The 16470-nt window shown below is 67.9% G+C and overlaps 1 protein-coding gene across 1 annotated transcript; it reads right to left on the reverse strand.

Annotated features, from left to right (window-relative positions):
• Positions 1-289: 289 nt before the first annotated feature.
• Positions 290-15549, reverse strand: SIGLEC1 (sialic acid binding Ig like lectin 1). The gene is made up of 23 exons (XM_035326185.1): positions 15455-15549; positions 14354-14463; positions 13612-13968; positions 13236-13532; positions 12609-12872; positions 12250-12449; positions 12115-12169; positions 11290-11589; positions 10215-10469; positions 9421-9723; positions 8476-8730; positions 7471-7770; positions 6539-6799; positions 5609-5911; positions 4843-5097; positions 3712-3999; positions 3348-3599; positions 2678-2971; positions 2335-2589; positions 1839-2138; positions 1260-1359; positions 1105-1177; positions 290-687 (listed from the first exon to the last, which is right to left on the reverse strand). The coding sequence occupies exons 2-23, from the start codon at positions 14412-14414 to the stop codon at positions 670-672; spliced, it is 5046 nt and encodes a 1681-aa protein (XP_035182076.1). The 5' UTR covers positions 14415-14463; positions 15455-15549; the 3' UTR covers positions 290-669.
• Between the last annotated feature and the right edge of the window lie 921 nt (positions 15550-16470).

Raw genomic sequence — 16470 nt, forward strand, 5'->3', positions numbered from 1 at the left:
CTGTGAGCGTGGGGCTGGCCCCGAGCACCGCGCCCCTGATGTTGTGTGCGCCTCGGAGCCACGGCTGCAGGACAAGCGGTCACCCGCTGCTCCGCGGTGGCCACAGACGAACCACAGGGGATAAAACAGCAGAGAGCAGCACCCAGCAGCACGGGGAGGGGGGGCTGTGGGAACCAGCCCTGCCCGCCCCCCCCAGCTGCCCACCGAGCTCCGAGCTCCCCCGGTTCCCAGCGCAGCCCCCAGGGTGCCGAGCACCCTCCCAGCCCCCCGCACAGCCACGCGCTGCTCGCTGCTCCGTGCTTTATTTCCAGACAGGGGAGTAGCACACAGCCCCCCGGGGGCAGCGGCTCCGTGTGGGGGTGAGGACGGGGGTGCTGGAGAGGCCGACACCAGGCTCGCACCCCCCCTCCGGGGGGGGGTCCTGGGCTTTCGGCAGCTCCGAGCAGCCACAGACTGCGGCGCACCGCGCGCAGCCGGAGCACCACGGGCGCTGTGCCCAGCACAGAGCTGTGCCCGCGTGCAGCAGGGGAGGGAGGAAGGCGGGGGGGGGGGGCTTGGAGGGGGTGTCAGGATGGGGCTGGGCTGCCCCAGGGTGGCTCTGCCCCCCCGTCTCTGGGGCTGTGCGGTTTCCAGCTGCTACAGTCGCTCCTGGGCCAAAGAGGCACCGGCTTAGGACGCTCCATCCACCTGGAAAGGTTCAGGGCTGGCTGGAGGGACCCTGCCCAGGGCAGCACCCACAGCGCCCCGGGGAGCACCCACGTGAAGCCCCCTTGGGAGCAGCCTGCGGGAGTGAACCTGACCCTCACGAGGCCCTTCAGGAGGTGCTGGGCTGCAGCCCGGACCCCCCGGTGCCCATCTGCCCAGAACCCCATGCGAGCCAGACACCGACCCCAGCCGTCCCCCAGCACCATGCCCCACGGCCTCGGTGGGGCTGGGGACATTCAGGACCCCTCAGAGTTGTGGCAGCAGAGAGAAAATGGGGGAAGAGGGCTGGGGGGGGGGGCAAGGGCAGGCTGCAGGGACCCCGTGCATGCTGCTCCCCACCCGATGATGGGAGCTCGGGGCAGGGTCCTCAGAGCCACCCCCAGCACCGCTGGCTCCTACCTGCAGCTGCTGCTGCTTCCTGCTCAGCTCAAAGGTGTCCTCAGCCCGCGGCAAGCCCCAAATCTTCCGCAGCCTGGGCAGAAGGAGAGGGAGCTGCCACCCGCTGCGCCCTGCCCACGTGTCCCCGCGTCCCCGTCCCAGCCAGGGGACATTACCTGGGCCACAGCCTCAGGGCCAGGAGGGCAAGAAGAGCCACGCAGAGCAGGGCGAGGAGCAGCCCGGCCAGGATGGTGAACACCAGGAGGTGGGAGAGCGCTGTGGGAACAGGAGAGGGGGGGTCCCATCGGTGCCAGGGGCTGGGGCCAGGCTGGAGGGGCTTTGGGGAGCCTCCTCCTCCAAGTCCCATCCCCGTGCCTGCAGCCACAGCGTGGCCCTGGTGTGGGGTCACTGCCTCGCCCCCCCGGGACCCAGGGGATCGTGGATGTGCCACGGCTGGGGGGCCGCAGTGCGGCACGGCACGGTGGGGACCTCATGGGGACACTCGTGCCGGCACGCCCCTGCCCGTGTCACTGCCCCCGCACCCAGCTGGGACAGGCTGGCACATCACTTTGTGTCCCCCCCTATGGACGGAGCCCTGTGCCACCCCCCTCTGCCAACATGTGGAGGGTGGGGGGCCATGCACAGCAGCAGACAGCATGAGCACGCTTTGCCTTTCACTGAACCCAGCCCTCACCCATTTCTTCTCACTTTTCCATCAAGCTTTAGCATTCAGCTCAATTTTCTGCCCCACTCACTGCGGGTGTCGAAGTAGGCGCTGGCCGTGGCGTTGCCCAGCGTGTTGCTGGCCACGCAGCTGTACTCGGCCGCGTCCTCGGGCCCCACGGCCCCGATCTCCAGGCGCAGCGCGTTGCGGGAGGCGGCTGCACGCAGCCCCGGGACGGAGGCCGTGGTGGTCAGGCTGGAGGCCAGGAGGCGGCCGCGGCGGTACAGGGCGAGGGCGGCGGGCGGGTGGCTGTCGGCCGCGCACAGCACGATGCCCACGCGCCCGCTGCGGTTCTCCAGGAAGGTGCTGACGACCACGGCCCGCGGGGCGTCTGCACGGGGAGGAGGGGGCTGGCGGCGGGCCACGGCAAAGGGAACCCCCCTCCCCGGGCTATAGGGAGAGGAGCGGGGCAGGGAGAGGGGGAAGAGGAGGAGGAGGAGGAAGGGCCCCGTCCTCTGCAGCAGGACGGTGAAGATGGGACACGTGTGGCAGCCTGCCCTGTCCCCACGAGGCTGGGGGTCACTCACAGAGCACGGTGAGGCTGAGCGGGGCCGAGGCCGCGCTGCCCCGCACGCCGCTCGCCCGGCAGTGGTAGAAGCCGGTGTCGGCGCTGGAGACGGGGCCGAGGACGAGGGCGCTGGCCGGTCCCTCCCGCAGCCACCGGCTGTTCTTGTACCACGTGTAGTTGGCCTCGCCGCCCACCCAGGGCACCGCCGAGCAGTTCATGGTGGCCGTGGCACCTTCGGGGACTTCTGGAGAGGGCTCCACCGTGACTCGGACACCTGAGGAGGAGGAGAGGGCCGTGCAGATGGCATGGCACCAGGCACACGGGGACGCCCCACAGCCAGCTCCGGGCAGCGCGGCGCTCACCGCTCGCAGAGAGGAGCAGGGAGGCGGTCACGGTGCCGAAGCTGTTGTTGGCCGAGCAGAAGTACAGCCCCAAATCCCCCGGGCCCAGCGCCGCCATCCGCACCCGCAGGGCGTTGGGCTCGGCCTGGACGGAGACGCGGGGGTCGGAGGGGCCCCGCGTGGAGGCGAGGGGCGCGCGGCCCCGCAGCAGCGCGATGTCGGCCGGCGGGTGGCTGTCCACCGTGCAGAGCAGCTCGGCCTGCCGCCCGCCCCACGGCTCCACCAGGGACACGAAGGACGGCTCCCGGGGCGCGTCTGTAAGGACAAGGACAGCGTGTGGCCTCCTGGCTCCAGGTGGCCTCGGGGGGGCCACATCCCCTCTCTGGTTTGGGGGGGTTTATGAGTTTGTTGCTGGCACAGGCTGGGGAGATGGGGCATGGTGAGTGTGGGGGAAGCATCCGTCAGCCAAAGCGAGCCCCCCCAGTAGGAGAGCCCTTCCCCTGCACCACCCCACGGGGCTTTAAACCCTTCTAACACCAAATTTTCTCCTTCCAACACCCCCTTTGGAGCAGCGCCTCGGGCACCCTGGCGAAGGGACCAGCGGTCACCAGATGGCGACACAGCCCGCGCTTCCCTCCCCGGCAGCTCGCCCCGGTTGCAGGGCATCCCCCGCAGCCCCCCCGGCACTCACACAGCACCCGCAGGGCTGCGGGGGGGGCCCGCCGGCTGCGCGCCCCCGTGCGCGCCTGGCAGCTGTAGGCACCGGCGTCGCTGCTGCGCGCGGCGTGGAGCAGGAGCGCGGCACCGGGGCCCTCCTGCACCCAGCGCCCGTTCTTGAACCAGGTGTAGACGGTGCCTGGCCGGGCGCCCGCGTCCTTGCAGCTCAGCGTCACCGCCGTGCCCTCGTGCACCTCGCTGCCCGGTTGCGCCACCACCCTGACGGCTGGCAGAGACATGGGGATGGAGGTGCCGGCATGTGGCAGGGCCACGGGAACCCCTTCCGTGCCCACGGCGAGGCTCGGAGGGGGCACCGAGCCCCCCTGTGCCACACTCACCTTGCACTTGGAGAGGCAGGGATGTGCGGGTGCTGCCGAGGGGGCTGCGTGCCCGGCACTCGTATTCGCCCTCGTCCTGTGCCGCGGCGGCCGGCAGCTCCAGGCGCAGCGTGTTGGGAGAGGGCGAGCCTTGGCCGGCGGCCGCAGCCGTGCTGGAGGCCACCAGCTGCCCCTCCCTGTGCAGGCTGACCTCGGCCGGGGGGTTGCTCTCCACAGTGCAGAGCAGGATGACGGCTCTCCCCCCGCCGCTCTCCGCGAAGGCCTTCAGCTGCATGTTCCGGGGGGGGTCTGGAAATGAGAGGGGAGGGGGCTGTGGGCCGAGCGCCGTCTCACCGGGAGGGAAACGGCTGCGAAGGGGCAGCTCCCACGCCGGCGATGCTCCATCTCCACCGGTGATCTCTGGTCTCCACCACGCCGTGAGCTGCGCCGCGGTGCCTCCGGCCAGGACCTGCTGCGCCATCTGCAGCAGCTGCTCTGCCTGGATTCCCTGCGCCTTCCTCGAATCCAAGCACGGCTCAGCACACCGCAAAGCGATGCTCGGAGCCCGCTCCCACCTGCAGCCCGCGCACGGCTCGGCCCCCGGGGGCTCCGCTCGCGCCCAGCCCAGCAAACCCCCCTCTGCTGGAAACACCAGGGCTGGCGAAAAGGCAGCAAAAACCTGGGCTGTAACTCAGGCCCAGGACACCAAGGTGGTGTTAGCAGCATCCCCACCCAAAACCGGGAGCAGGGAGAGGCGTGACACATTTCTGAGGCTCTCTGGAGGGCATTTCCAGGAGAGCCCCTCGGCAGTCACTCCTCGCAGCAGACTTACAAGTGAAAGCCATCTTTTTCTACTAAAAAGGAAAATCTTCTACTCTGACTTGCAGCTACAGTTGTTGCACGTCTTTTTTCAAACAAAGTCTGGTTTGAATTTGCCAAAGCAGGAAAGAAAAAAAAAAATATCCTGCAATCTTCCCCAAAAGCCAAAATGTTTTCTGTTTCAGCTTTGGTTCAAAATGTAAAGAAAAACTTGGGAAAAAAAAAAAGAAAAAAGGAAAAACTGGAAACCCCTCTGGGCACCACAGGCCGTGCCCAGGGGGATTTTCCAGCCCAGGGAAAGGGATGGGGGCTCCGAAGCCCCCCCAAACTCACAGAGGACGCTGAGGGTGCTGGGGGCCACGCTGCGGGTGCCGGCGGGGCTCTGCACGGCGCAGTGGTAGGAGGCGGCGTCGGCGGCCACCACGCTGGGGAAGACGATGTGCGGGGCCGTGCCGCTGCTGAGCCAGGCCTTGTTCTTGTACCAGGTGTAGGTCAGAGCCTCCCGGGCGGCGCTGTCCACTGCGCACGTCAGGGTCACGGCGTCCCCTTCACGGACGTCCGGGGAGGGCGAGATCCAGACCCGGGCAGCTGCGATGGGAGAAGGAAGGGAGCCCGGAAAAAATGAGCTCCGGGCTCCAGCACCACCTGCGACTTCTCTCTGGGCTCCTTCCCTGCTGTCCCAGGCAAGAAGCGATGGAGACGCTTCAGCCACCACCACAGCGCAGGGTGACGGCAGCTGTGCGAGCCCAGCCACGACAGAGTCATGGGCAGATGCCATGGGAGCTTCCTACAGCGACACATCCCCCTGGGGAGGGAGCTGCGACTCCTGCTCCGTGTGCGCACCCCCCCAGTAACCCTCCATCCCCCCAGCCCTGCAGCTTCCACCATTTCTTCCCTATTTCCGTGCTGCCCATCCTATTCTAGCTCTCTCCCCCCTCCTCCTTCCCCCATGGGCATCCTCCAGCTCGTGTCTGCCTCCATCCATGCCTTCACTGCAGCCCCCTGCTTCCATCCCCAGCCGCTGCCTGTCCCAGCGCCGTGCCCACCCCGTGCCCACCCCGTGCCCACCCCGTGCCCACCCTGTGCCCACCGCACTCACTCCCCGCCGTGAAGTTGGCCGCGGTGCTCGCGTTGCCGTAGGCGTTGCCGGCAGCACACACGTACTCGCCCTCGTCCTCCAGCAGCACGCCGCCGATGCTCACCCGCAGGCTGTTGGTGGCCGCGCTGACGCTGAGCCGCGGGGAGGTGGCGGGCGCTGGCAGCGCGCTGGAGGCCACCAACGCGCCGTCCTTGAAGAGCTCCAGCTGCGCCGGGGGGCTGCTGTCCACCCGGCACTGCAGCACGCCCCGCCGCCCCCCCGGTGTCTCCAGGAAGGAGCTCAGCACCGGCACCCGGGGGGGATCTGCAGGGTGAGATGTGGCTGGGTGTCAGCGAGGCCGGGTCCCCGGGGGCTTTTTGGGTACCCCTCGGGGAGCAGCCGCACGGCGGCCCCGCACGCTCGCAGCAAAGCACCGGCAGCATTTCCTTGCCGGGGGTTTCCCCCTCTGTCCCAGAGGGACGACGTTTCTCCAAAACTCAAGTCTTGAGAAGCGTAAGGAATCCGGTCAGTCAAAATGTTTTAACAGAACCAAAACAGTGCTTATTGCATCCCCCCCCCCCCCCCCTTAAGTGAAAACAGGCAGCTGGAGCCTGGGGTGGCCACAGGGCTTCCACCAGACAGCCCTGCCTGGAAGGGGACACCTGCAGGTGACGTGTATGGCCTTACCGAGGAGGCACATTCCTACAACACCCAGCTTTTTAACATGTTGGCGTTGTCTCAGGGCAGACAATGCCCCTTTACCAAAATTTGGAGCTGTTGTTAAACCCCAGCCTCTCCGCGCAGGGGCCATCTGGGGACGGTGCCAGCAGCAGGAGCCGTGCCATGCCCCGCTGTGCTCCACCTGCGGCCCCGTGCCACATCCCACCCCACGTGCCCTGTCCCCAACACCTCCACATGTCCCCAGGGATGTGTCCCCCTCACCGCACTCACAGAGGACGCGCAGGCTGACGGCTGGGGACACGCTGGCACCGGTCCCCGCGGGGCCGTGGGCTTTGCAGTGGTAGGCGCCCGCGGCATCGCTGGCGACGTGGGGCAGCGCGAGGACGCGGCCGGGGCTGTCCTGCACGTGCTTGCTGTCCTTGTACCAGGAGAAGACGGCGTCCGCCTGCGGCTCCCCCAGCACCTCGCACGTCAGGGAGACGTCGTCCCCCTCCAGCACCTCGGCCGACGGCGTGACGAGGACGCGGGCGGCTGAGGAGGAGAACAGCGCGCGGTGGGCACAACTCGCGGCGTTTTGATGCTCCTGCTGCAGCCCGAGGCTGGCACTAGGTGTTTGGATCAGGGACCGCGCATCGCTCCCTGCCTCCCTTAGCCAAAACACCCCCGGGGCTCCTCTGGTTGTGTTCCCCAGCGCTGGGGCCGAGCTGTTCAACGCGGCCCGGGCAGGGTGGGAGACGTGAGCCGGGACCTGCGGAGCAGCAGCCGGAGCCCAGGAGGGACCCAGCACCGTCCCCAGGGGGCTGCTCTGGCCTTTCCCCCGCAGAAGTCACCGGTCCTGAGCACCGGGGCTGAGCTGGGGAGCAACCCGTGCCAGGCCCTGCCCAGCTGCTGCTGCGCATGGGGTTTTGGTGCACAGCTCCCTCCCCGCTGCGCCCTGGGGGGAGCAGGATCGCACCCCCTGCAGAATCTCATCCGCATTCTGCTGTCTGGCCGCAGCCTGAGATGCTCAGTGACATTTCTCTGCCCCGCGGTCCCCACAGGACAGCCAGGACCATGAGCCCTCCCCATCAGACAGCAGGAGCAACGCGGAAAAGGTCACAGCCTGCGTTGGCTCTCGCCCGGCCCCGACCCACGGCGCTTCCCACCCACCGGGACCAGCCCACGCAGGACACACAACACCCATGCCACGCGCCCGTGCTCACCCTGCACGCGGAGGTAGAGGTGCTGGGACGCGGTGCCGTGCGCGTTGGTGGCGGCGAGGCGGTAGGTGCCCTCATCTGCCAGCGTGACGTCCCGGACCTCCACCCGGAGGGCGTTGGGGGCGGCCGTGGCGCTGACCCGCGGGTTGGTGCTGTGCCCCGCGCTGCTGGAGGCCACCAGCTCCTCGCCCCTGTACAGGGCCAGCTGGGCGGGAGGGTTGCTCGCCACCGAGCCCTCGAAGATGGCCAGCCGGCCCCGCTGTGTCTCCAGGAAGGCGGTGAGCTGAGGGTCCCTCGGGGGGTCTGCGTGGGACAGGACAGACGTTGCACGGCTACCTGTCCCCAGCTCCACCTCGGGAAGGGACAGGACGGGAAGGGAAGCTGCTGGCTGTGCTCCTGCAGACACCTCCCGACCAGCCCAGCTCACGCCCAGGGGCAGTGGCGCAGGGGACTGCAGCTGGAGGACACGGCCACGGGCTGGCAGCGTGACCGCCGGGTGGCACAGGGGGACAGATCCCCATGGGAGGAGGCAGCGGGACACACAGAGGCCTTCAAACCCGTGCACCTGCACCCCCCCTGGGTTTGCCCAAGCGGTGGGCATGACCGTGGGGGCCCTATGTCTGAGCACATGGGCTGCGTGTAAGGCTCCAGACCCCAGGATAACAACGAAGCAAGCAGCTTGTGTTCGCATCTGCGTATGCAGCCGCACACACGTGCTCTGTGCCCACCCTTGTGCGCTCCATGCAATGGCACGGACCCCCTGCACCAGCCCAAGGGCAGCCCCTGCCCAGAGAAGAGCAGGGGCAGCCAAAAACTGCTCCTGCAGCACCTGACAGCCCCCAAAACATCCCCAGCCCCCCAAACATCCCCAGCCCCCCAACATCGCCAGCACCCCCAACATCCCCAGCCCCCCAAACATCCCCAGCCCCCCAATATCCCCAGCCCCCAAACATCCCCAGCCCCCCAAACATCCCCAGCCCCCCAACATCCCCAGCGCCCCGCACTCACACAGCACATCCAGCAGGACGCTGGCGGAGCTCCTGCTGCTCCTCTCGGTGGTGGCGGTGCAGTGGTAGAGCCCCGCGTCCCCTCTCTCCACCCGCCGAAGCTCCAGGGATGCGTCGGGGCCCTGGGGGAGCCGCTGCCCGTTCCTGAACCAGGTGACGTTGGGCAGGCTCGGGGAGTCGCTGCTCACCTGGCAGGTCAGGTTGGCGGCGCTGCCTTCCAGCACGTGGGAGGACGGGGACACCACGACGCGGGCAGCTGAGGGCAGGGAGGAGGCGAGAGGGGCTCAGCTGCGGCGCCCGGAGCCGCCGGGGGGCTGCGGGGCTGCAGGGCAGGGTGGCACCGGCACCACCGTGCCGCAAGTGGCACCGCCGCGGGTATGGCACCAGAAGGCAACACAGCATGCTAAACCCTACTGGAGCTGCAGGGCAGCAGCCCAGGCTGTCACCCCACGCCGGGTGTCACCCCATGCCCGGTGTCACCCCATGCCCGGTGTCACCCCACGCCCGGTGTCACCCCACTCTCTCCCCAGCTGGCAGACCCCTGCTCCCCGCTGCCACCGCGTGCGACACCCACCGTGTCCTGCTGTTCCACCCACTCACGGGAAGCCAGGTCTGTTTTTCCTAGCTCGCTCCCGGTGCCAGAGCTGGAGCCAGAGGGCTTCTCAGACAGCCCCTGGGGCTGGGGGAGCGCTCTGCACTGCTGTAATCCCGCTGGTGGCCCACCCCAGCACCCCGTGCACACTTCGGGGGACCGATGCTGTTTGACACCCCGATGCCCTGGGTTTCACGTGCACGTGTGCTGCCGATGCTGGCTCTGCCTTTACGCACACAGTACCCAGCTCCTCGCGCTCCGGCACCCCTCTCCACCCTCCCCTGTCCCAGGATTTCCCCAGACTCACACCCTGGGGGCTCAGACCCCGGGTACCCCCCCCAGCACCGCACTCACTCTCGGCGCTGAAGGCCACGGAGGCGCTGGCGTTGCCCTGCGTGTTCCCAGCCCGGCACACGTAGGTGCCCTCGTCCTCCAGCACCACGTCCCGCAGCTCCAGCCTCAGGCTGTTGTACGAGGCCGTCGCCTGCAGCCGGGGGCTGGGGGCCGGGGGGCAGCCCCGCGTGCAAGCCAGCGCCTCGGCTCCTCTCCACAGGGTCAGGTTGGCCTCCGGGTCGCTCTCGACGGCGCACTGGATGATGCCCAGCCGCCCGCCCTGGGTCTCCAGGAGGGAGCTCATCACTGGCTGCCGGGGTGGGACTGCGGGGACAAAAAGCAGCGTGGGGGAGAACGGGACCCCCGGGGTTAGAGGAACCCCCAAAGCTGGGGGATTCCTGCCTGCCTGCCTGCACCCACCCGGGGCGGAGGGTCCCACATCCACCCCCTCTCCATGAGGGACCTGCGTGTCCCCAGCACCTCCGAGGGCACTGCTCCGCCCTGGGGTGAGGCACATTCCCTGCCGTGACTACAAAAACCCACCCCTCCCTCATCCCGGAGCCCTCCCACTTGTGTTTCCCTTGTTTGCTGTCAGGGAAGAATTGTATTTATTTTCCCCCCCCCCCACAAAATATCTGGAAGGCGAAATCAAACCGGGATATATTTTTCACAGGGCAACCTGGGCTCATTTTGTGCGCTGAGAAACAGAAATTAATCTCACGGGATGTGTTAAAGTTCTCTGAGCCTGGGAATGAGGGGCTTTTCTGCACTTCTCCAACCCCCCCACCCCGGAAAGGCTCACCCGCGGCACTCACAGAGCACACGGAGCGGGACGGCCGCCGAGCTGTGGCTGTGGCCGCTGCCCCGTGCCAGGCACTGGAAGGCGCCGGCATCGGCGCTGCGGACGGCCGGGAAGCTCAGCACCGGCCCCGCGCCCTCCTGCAGCCAGCGGCCGTTCCTGTACCAGGTGAACGTGGCCGGCCCCAAAGCATCGCCCAGCACCTCGCAGCTCAGGGTGACGGCTTCCCCCTCCCGCACCTCCGCCGAGGGCTGGATCAGGACTCTGGCAGCTGGCGGAGGGAAGGGAGAGGCCGTCAGGGGAACCTCTGCTGCCAAACCTTTGTCCCTGCTGTGGATTTGCCTGCCCGAATCCCCCCGTGGCACCGCCCTGCAGCGCACGGATACGGGCAGCCCCCAGCCAAGGGCTCACGGAGCTGGAGGGGGGATGCGCGAGGGCGCTCAGCGCCACCTGGGATGTCCCCAACCAAGCCGTTCTGACAGGTCTCTGCCACCAGCAGGGACCAACGGGTGCCTTCTGGAGACCTCAGCTTGCTCCCAGCGGGCACCCGTGTTTGGTGAGAGGAACTGGGCCAGGAGAGGGGCTCGGATGGAAACAAACCCCAGCTAACAGCACCACCCAGAGCAGCGCTATTTCCTCTGGAACCCTGAGGTCCCTTTTGGTTGCTGTTGACGTCCTCAGGATTCCCCTGGATGTGTTTTTGGGGGCTTTCCCCTCCTCCCCTTTCATTGCCACTTCCCTTCTTCCACCCCAGATCTCCAAAGCCACAGGGTGCGATGAGAGGAGCAGGGGACCTGCTCCATGCCCGGGTGCTGCTCCCACCCCACGCTGCCTGCCCCGGGGGGATCGGGTTCCCGATTTTTGCTGCCGATTTTGAATTGCAAAGCTCCAAAACCGCCTCCAGCTGTGAAACCTCCTGGGACGGGGAAGGGTCTCAGGGGATGGCACCGCGAGCACCCACCCCAGTGCCCGGCCGCATGGCAGGACCCGCAGCCACGCAGAAACACCCCGACACCCCCGCGTCCGTGCCGGAGGAGGCACCGTGCTCCCAGCCCCGGGGACAGGAGCGGGCAGGGCACCTCGGGACTCACTGTGGGTGATGAAGGGCTGCGTGGCCGTGGCGTTCCCCAGGGCGTTGGTGGCGGTGCAGCGGTACTGCCCGCCGTCCTGCGGCCGCACGCCGCGGATCTCCAGGCGCAGGGCGTTGCGGGTGGCGGTGACGGCGAGCCGCTGGCTGGGGGCCACCTGCGAGCCGCTGCTGGCCACGAGGTTGCCGTCGCGGTACAGCGCCAGGGTGGCCGGCGGGTGGCTGTCCACCGTGCAGTGCACCACAGCCAGCCCGCCGCCCTGCGGCTCCTGCAGCAGCGTCAGGGAGGGGGTCCTGGGGGGGTCTGTGGCACGGGGAGAGGGGTCAGCGGCCGTACCTGGGCGGCCGCGCACTCGTCACGTCCACCCGGCCCTGCCAGCGAGCACAGCTGCTCCTCGGAGCTGCTTTCCCACTGACGTAAGCAGGTTGTATTTATGGACAGAAATGTCAGAGCCAAACCCAGGGCTATTTTATTTTTCCCCTGACTTGCAAAAGCTCTTGGGCTGTTATTAGCACCGCTGGCTCCCGGGTTAGCAACCTCCGGGCGGCGTTCGTGGCGCGCATCGGAGGGGCAGGAGGTGCTGAAGTGAGCAGGCGGGCGCCTGGAGCGGGGAGCTCGCCGCTTGCTGCCTTCACGGGGCTCCTGGACAGGAACTGCTGCATCCGCAGCATCTGCCTGCCCCTCACCCAGCGAGGCTCACCCCCCCCTTCCCAGCTGGATGGTGTCTGGGGCAGCCTGGGGCTCGCAGGGCCCCTGGCACTAAGGGATCTTGCCCGCTGGGGACCCCCCCGTCCCCGCAGGGCGATGGCCAGGGCCACGAGCACTCACACGTCACGCTCAGGCTGACGGGCTGGGACGTGGTGCTGCCCCGGTCGTTGGTCACCTCGACAGAATCATCACGGAGTCAACCACAGAAGCATCCAGGTCGGAAGAGACCTCCGAGGTCTCCGAGCCCAACCTCACCTTGCAGGAGTAGAAGCCGGCGTCGCCGGCGGCCGCGCGGTGGAGGAGCAGGGTGTGCGCGGGGCCGTCCTGCAGCCAGGCGCTGTTCTTGTACCACGTGTAGTTCAGGTCCTGGCCCTCCCTGCCGGGCACGTCGCAGGACAGCTCGGCGCTCGTCCCCTCCCGCACCTCGGCCGCGGGGCTCACCGAGATCTCGGCGGCTGGCGGAGACGGGGGCACGCTCAGGGCGGGCAGGAGACCCCCCCCCAGCAGGCTGCCCAGGGGGCAGTTGCTGAATTTAATGCCCCATCCGCTGGTTGTGCAGCAGCGTCCTGCCTCACTGGGGGTGGGCGCAGCCCCCCCCGGCCCCCGTTACTTACAGAAGACGTAGAGCATCACGGCGGGCGCCGCGCCGGCCCCGAGGGCGTTGTGGGCTTCGCAGCGGTACTGCCCGTGGTCCTGGCGCCGCACGCCCCGCAGGGTCAGGGTGCGCTCGCTGCCCACGGCGGCGCCGTCCCTGTACCACTGGTACGCGGAGACCGGCGGGTAGCTGCTGTTCACCGCGCAGCTGAGGGTCACCGTGTCCCCCACGCGGATGTTCTGCGCCGAGGGGCTGATCGACACCCTGGTGCCTTTGGGGGCGTCTGCGGGGAGGACGGGAAGAGGCGGTGGTGGAAGGAAAGCAGGGCAGGACCCCGGGGGTGCCGCCGCAGAGCTGCCTGCGGGGTGTATGGCAGGGGAAGGAGCCCCGAGAGGCTCTGCCCGGAGGAAAGGAGCAGGGAAAAGGGGACAAAGCGATGCGGGAGGGCAGGGAGGAGCACTGCGGGATGTTTGTGGGACCTGCACGGGCCCTGGCCACGAGCGCTGTGGAGGAGCAGGGAGGGAGAGGTTGGGGACACTCTGCCCTGGCTTTCTGCGAGGGACCTCGGGGGTGGCAAGGGAGTGACGTGGGTGGCACAGCAGCAGCAGAGGTGTCCCCAAGCCGTGCTCCGAGCCGCCCCACGTACGTCTCACCCGCAGGACCAGCTCCCCGCTCGCCTTCTGGGAGCCGTGGAGAACCTCGCAGAAGAGAGCCCTGGAGTGATCCTTCCAGGAGAAGGAGGTGACGAGGCTCAGGTGGCGGCCGACCCCGCTGGTGTCCAGCTGGACGCGGCCGGACACGGAGGAGACGTGCTCGTCGTAGCCCGCCCAGCGCAGGGCCACGTGGCTCAGCGGGCAGACGTAGGGCGTGGAGCACTGGAAGGTGGACTCGGTCCCCTCGGACACCTCCTCGCTGGCGGCAATGTTCGGGCGCTCCGGGACATCTGGGGATGGAGAGCCGAGGGTGGGACGTCCTCACGGGACGGGGGAGCGTGGGGCTGGGGGCATCGCCGCCGTACCCACCCGAAACGCTCAGCACCACGTCCTGCTCCGCCGACCACCGGTCTCCGTCGACGATCTCGAAGCGGAACTTATAGAGCCCGCTGTCCTCCGGCGTCACCTCCCGCAGCAGCAGGGTGCAGTTGTGAGCAGCTGGGTCCCCCAGGAGCTGGGCTCGGTCCCGGAACCTGGCGTCCACCTCTTGGCCCTCCGAGTGGTACACCACGGTCTTTTGGTTGCTGTAGTCCTTGTACCAGATGGCCACGATGCCTTTGCTGGCCGAGATGCTGTCGGGGAAGCTGAACGTGCAGGGAAACACCGCGCAGGAGCCCGTGATGCTCCACAGCTCTCGGGGGTAGGTGACACCCCAGGAGCCGCGGGCTGTTGGAGGGAAGGCAAGGTCTGGGCGGAGGAAAGGCACGGCCACGGGGTGCGCACACGGTGCCCAGCTCCCCTGCACCATCCCGTCAGCTAAACCAGCCAGGAGACAGCATCGAAATGGGGAACAGCCCGGCCGGGGGCAAGGCTCCCAGCTGGGCTTCCAGCCAGCAAAAAGCACCAGCTGGGCTCGAAGGCGTAAATCACCAGTAAGAAAGGGGGAAATTTGCCCTCTGAGCCCTTCGGGAGCTCCTTTCCTGCCCCCTCTCTCCATCTCCTTGTCCTTTCTCCATGCCCTGCCTGTCCCAGCGCCATCCCACCCCACCCCACCCTGGTCCATGGGCTGGGGGGATGCAGGGGGCAGCAGGTTTGTGCAGTGGCACCTTACCTGGGGGGACAAGGCTGGCCAGGAGGACGAGCCACTGCAGAGGGGACATGGCCACAGCCATGGGGAAGGCGGCAGAGGGCAGGAGGCGGCCGGTCGTTGTGCAGCAGCCCCTGATGGCAGAAAAGTGGCCAAAGGCCCCAGAACCACATTAATCCACCCAGCCCCGCATCACCCCGCATCGCGCCACCTCCCTGGGCAGGACACATCGCCTTGTCACCTCCTGGTCCCATCACCTCCTCATCCCATGCTGCTGTCCCCACGAGGTGACCCCACACGGCCAGCCCAATGCTGTCCCCACGAGGTGACCACGCACGGCCAGCCCAATGCTGTCCCCATGAGGTGACCCCACACGGCCAGCCCAATGCTGTCCCCAGCAGCCACCACACAGCCCCAGCGCGCCGGCAGCGGCCAGGATTAAACAGCAGCACTTCCCCCTTTTTGCGCTCTTTCCACCAGCTTTTTGTTCTCTATGGGCTGGGATTTATTAATCGAGGGGAAGGAAGCGCCGCGGCCCCCGCTCGCTGCCCGGTTTCGTTTCCCTGCCTCCCCTCCTGGTTTCGTTTTCTGGCGGCGGGGCCGGGGTCCCGTGAGCAGCCGAGCTCCCGGGGGGGCTCTGGGGCACGGCCGCTGTGCACACCCGGAGCTCGGATGCGTTCAGCTGCAGCCGATAAAGCAGCGTGCGTGCACACGTGTGACACGTGTGGGACGGAGCAGCAGGGCTGTGCATCGCCACCCGGACAGCGACAGGACAGGAGCCGGGTGGCACGCGCTGGAAGAAGGGGAAAATGGGGTGACTGCCTGGGGGAAGGAGCCTGTCACCGTGTGCTCTGCGCCCACACGCACCCGGCTCTGCGGGACAGCCTCCAGAACCCCTCCAGGGGCTCCCGTGCACGCAGGCAGTGCCTGACGGACCTTTGGGTGCTGCTGGAACTCGCCGTGGGGCTGAGCACCAGGAGGGGCAGGGGGAAGATGCTCGGCAGCCCCCGGCGCTGATCCTGCCCGAGCTGGGGAGGCCGCAGAGCACCCACGGCAGCACCCCCAAACCTCGGCCTCCAGCGTCCCCTTTGCAGACCCTCTGCACCCCAGGGGCAGCAGCATTACCTCGGCGTGGCGGGGAGGGTCCGTGTCCCCCGGTGGTCCCCGCGTCCCCTGGTGGTGCCTGTGTCCCCCGGCTGCGTCTCCGCGACGGCGCCTGCCCCGTGTGGCGGGGGGAGAGCTATTTATCTGCTGTGGGGGTAAGGAGCCAAAATCCACATCACTTCCCCGTTTAGGGGTTTGTCCCTGCCTCCGGTTTTGGGAAGTGGCTGACACTGTCAGCTAGTTCTTGCCTTTTACTAATGGGGGCTCTCTTCTGGGGCGGGCACCAAGGTGGTCCCCACGGGAGGATTTTGCAGGAGTCCAGACCCCCAGTCCTATTTGGGGGGGAGGGGGCTGAATGCTTTTGCACCCCCTCAGCATCCTTGTGCCGTGCCCAGCCCAAATTAGGGCACAGGAGGCACCAACCCACTGGGCACTGCCCGGATGGGCTCCAGTTTTAGGGCCCCTTCTCCGTGCTGCTGACCCTGACGGAGAGCCCCCAAGGCAGGTGCAGCCCCTGGGGCAGGCACGGCCTCCCTACAACCCTGGGCCCCCCGTGCCAGCTTTTGGGGGGCAGTTGCCCCCAGAGCCAACCTGGGACCCCGCACAGGCAGTGACCTGAAGAAACCATCGCGGCCGTTCGCTGCTCGGTGCTGCAACACACAGGGACCGCGCGGGTCCTGGGCTGCCCTGGGACAGGGACCGGGTCCGGCCTCTGCTGCAGGTGCCTGGCTCTGAGGGAAAGGATCCTGCACTGTGGCACGGGCGCTCTGCGAGCCGGGTGAAACTGGAGCTTGAGTTTGAGGACTCGGAGTCGATGCCTGATTTCGTGAGAAAGGGCTGGGAACGTGAGAACTGCAAGCTGCCCACCGAGCCCTGGGTTCTGCGTGCAGCCTGCAGCTCCCCGCAGCACACTGTAGCACCCCACAGAACCCCACAGCACCCCACAGAACCCCACAGCACCCCACAGAACCCCACAGATCCCCGCAGCACCCCAGAGCACCCCGCAGCACCCCGCAGCACCCCGCACGGCGTTCAGG

Source organism: Oxyura jamaicensis, chromosome 4 (genome assembly GCF_011077185.1).
Source record: "Oxyura jamaicensis isolate SHBP4307 breed ruddy duck chromosome 4, BPBGC_Ojam_1.0, whole genome shotgun sequence".
Classification (NCBI taxonomy): Eukaryota; Metazoa; Chordata; class Aves; order Anseriformes; family Anatidae; genus Oxyura; species Oxyura jamaicensis.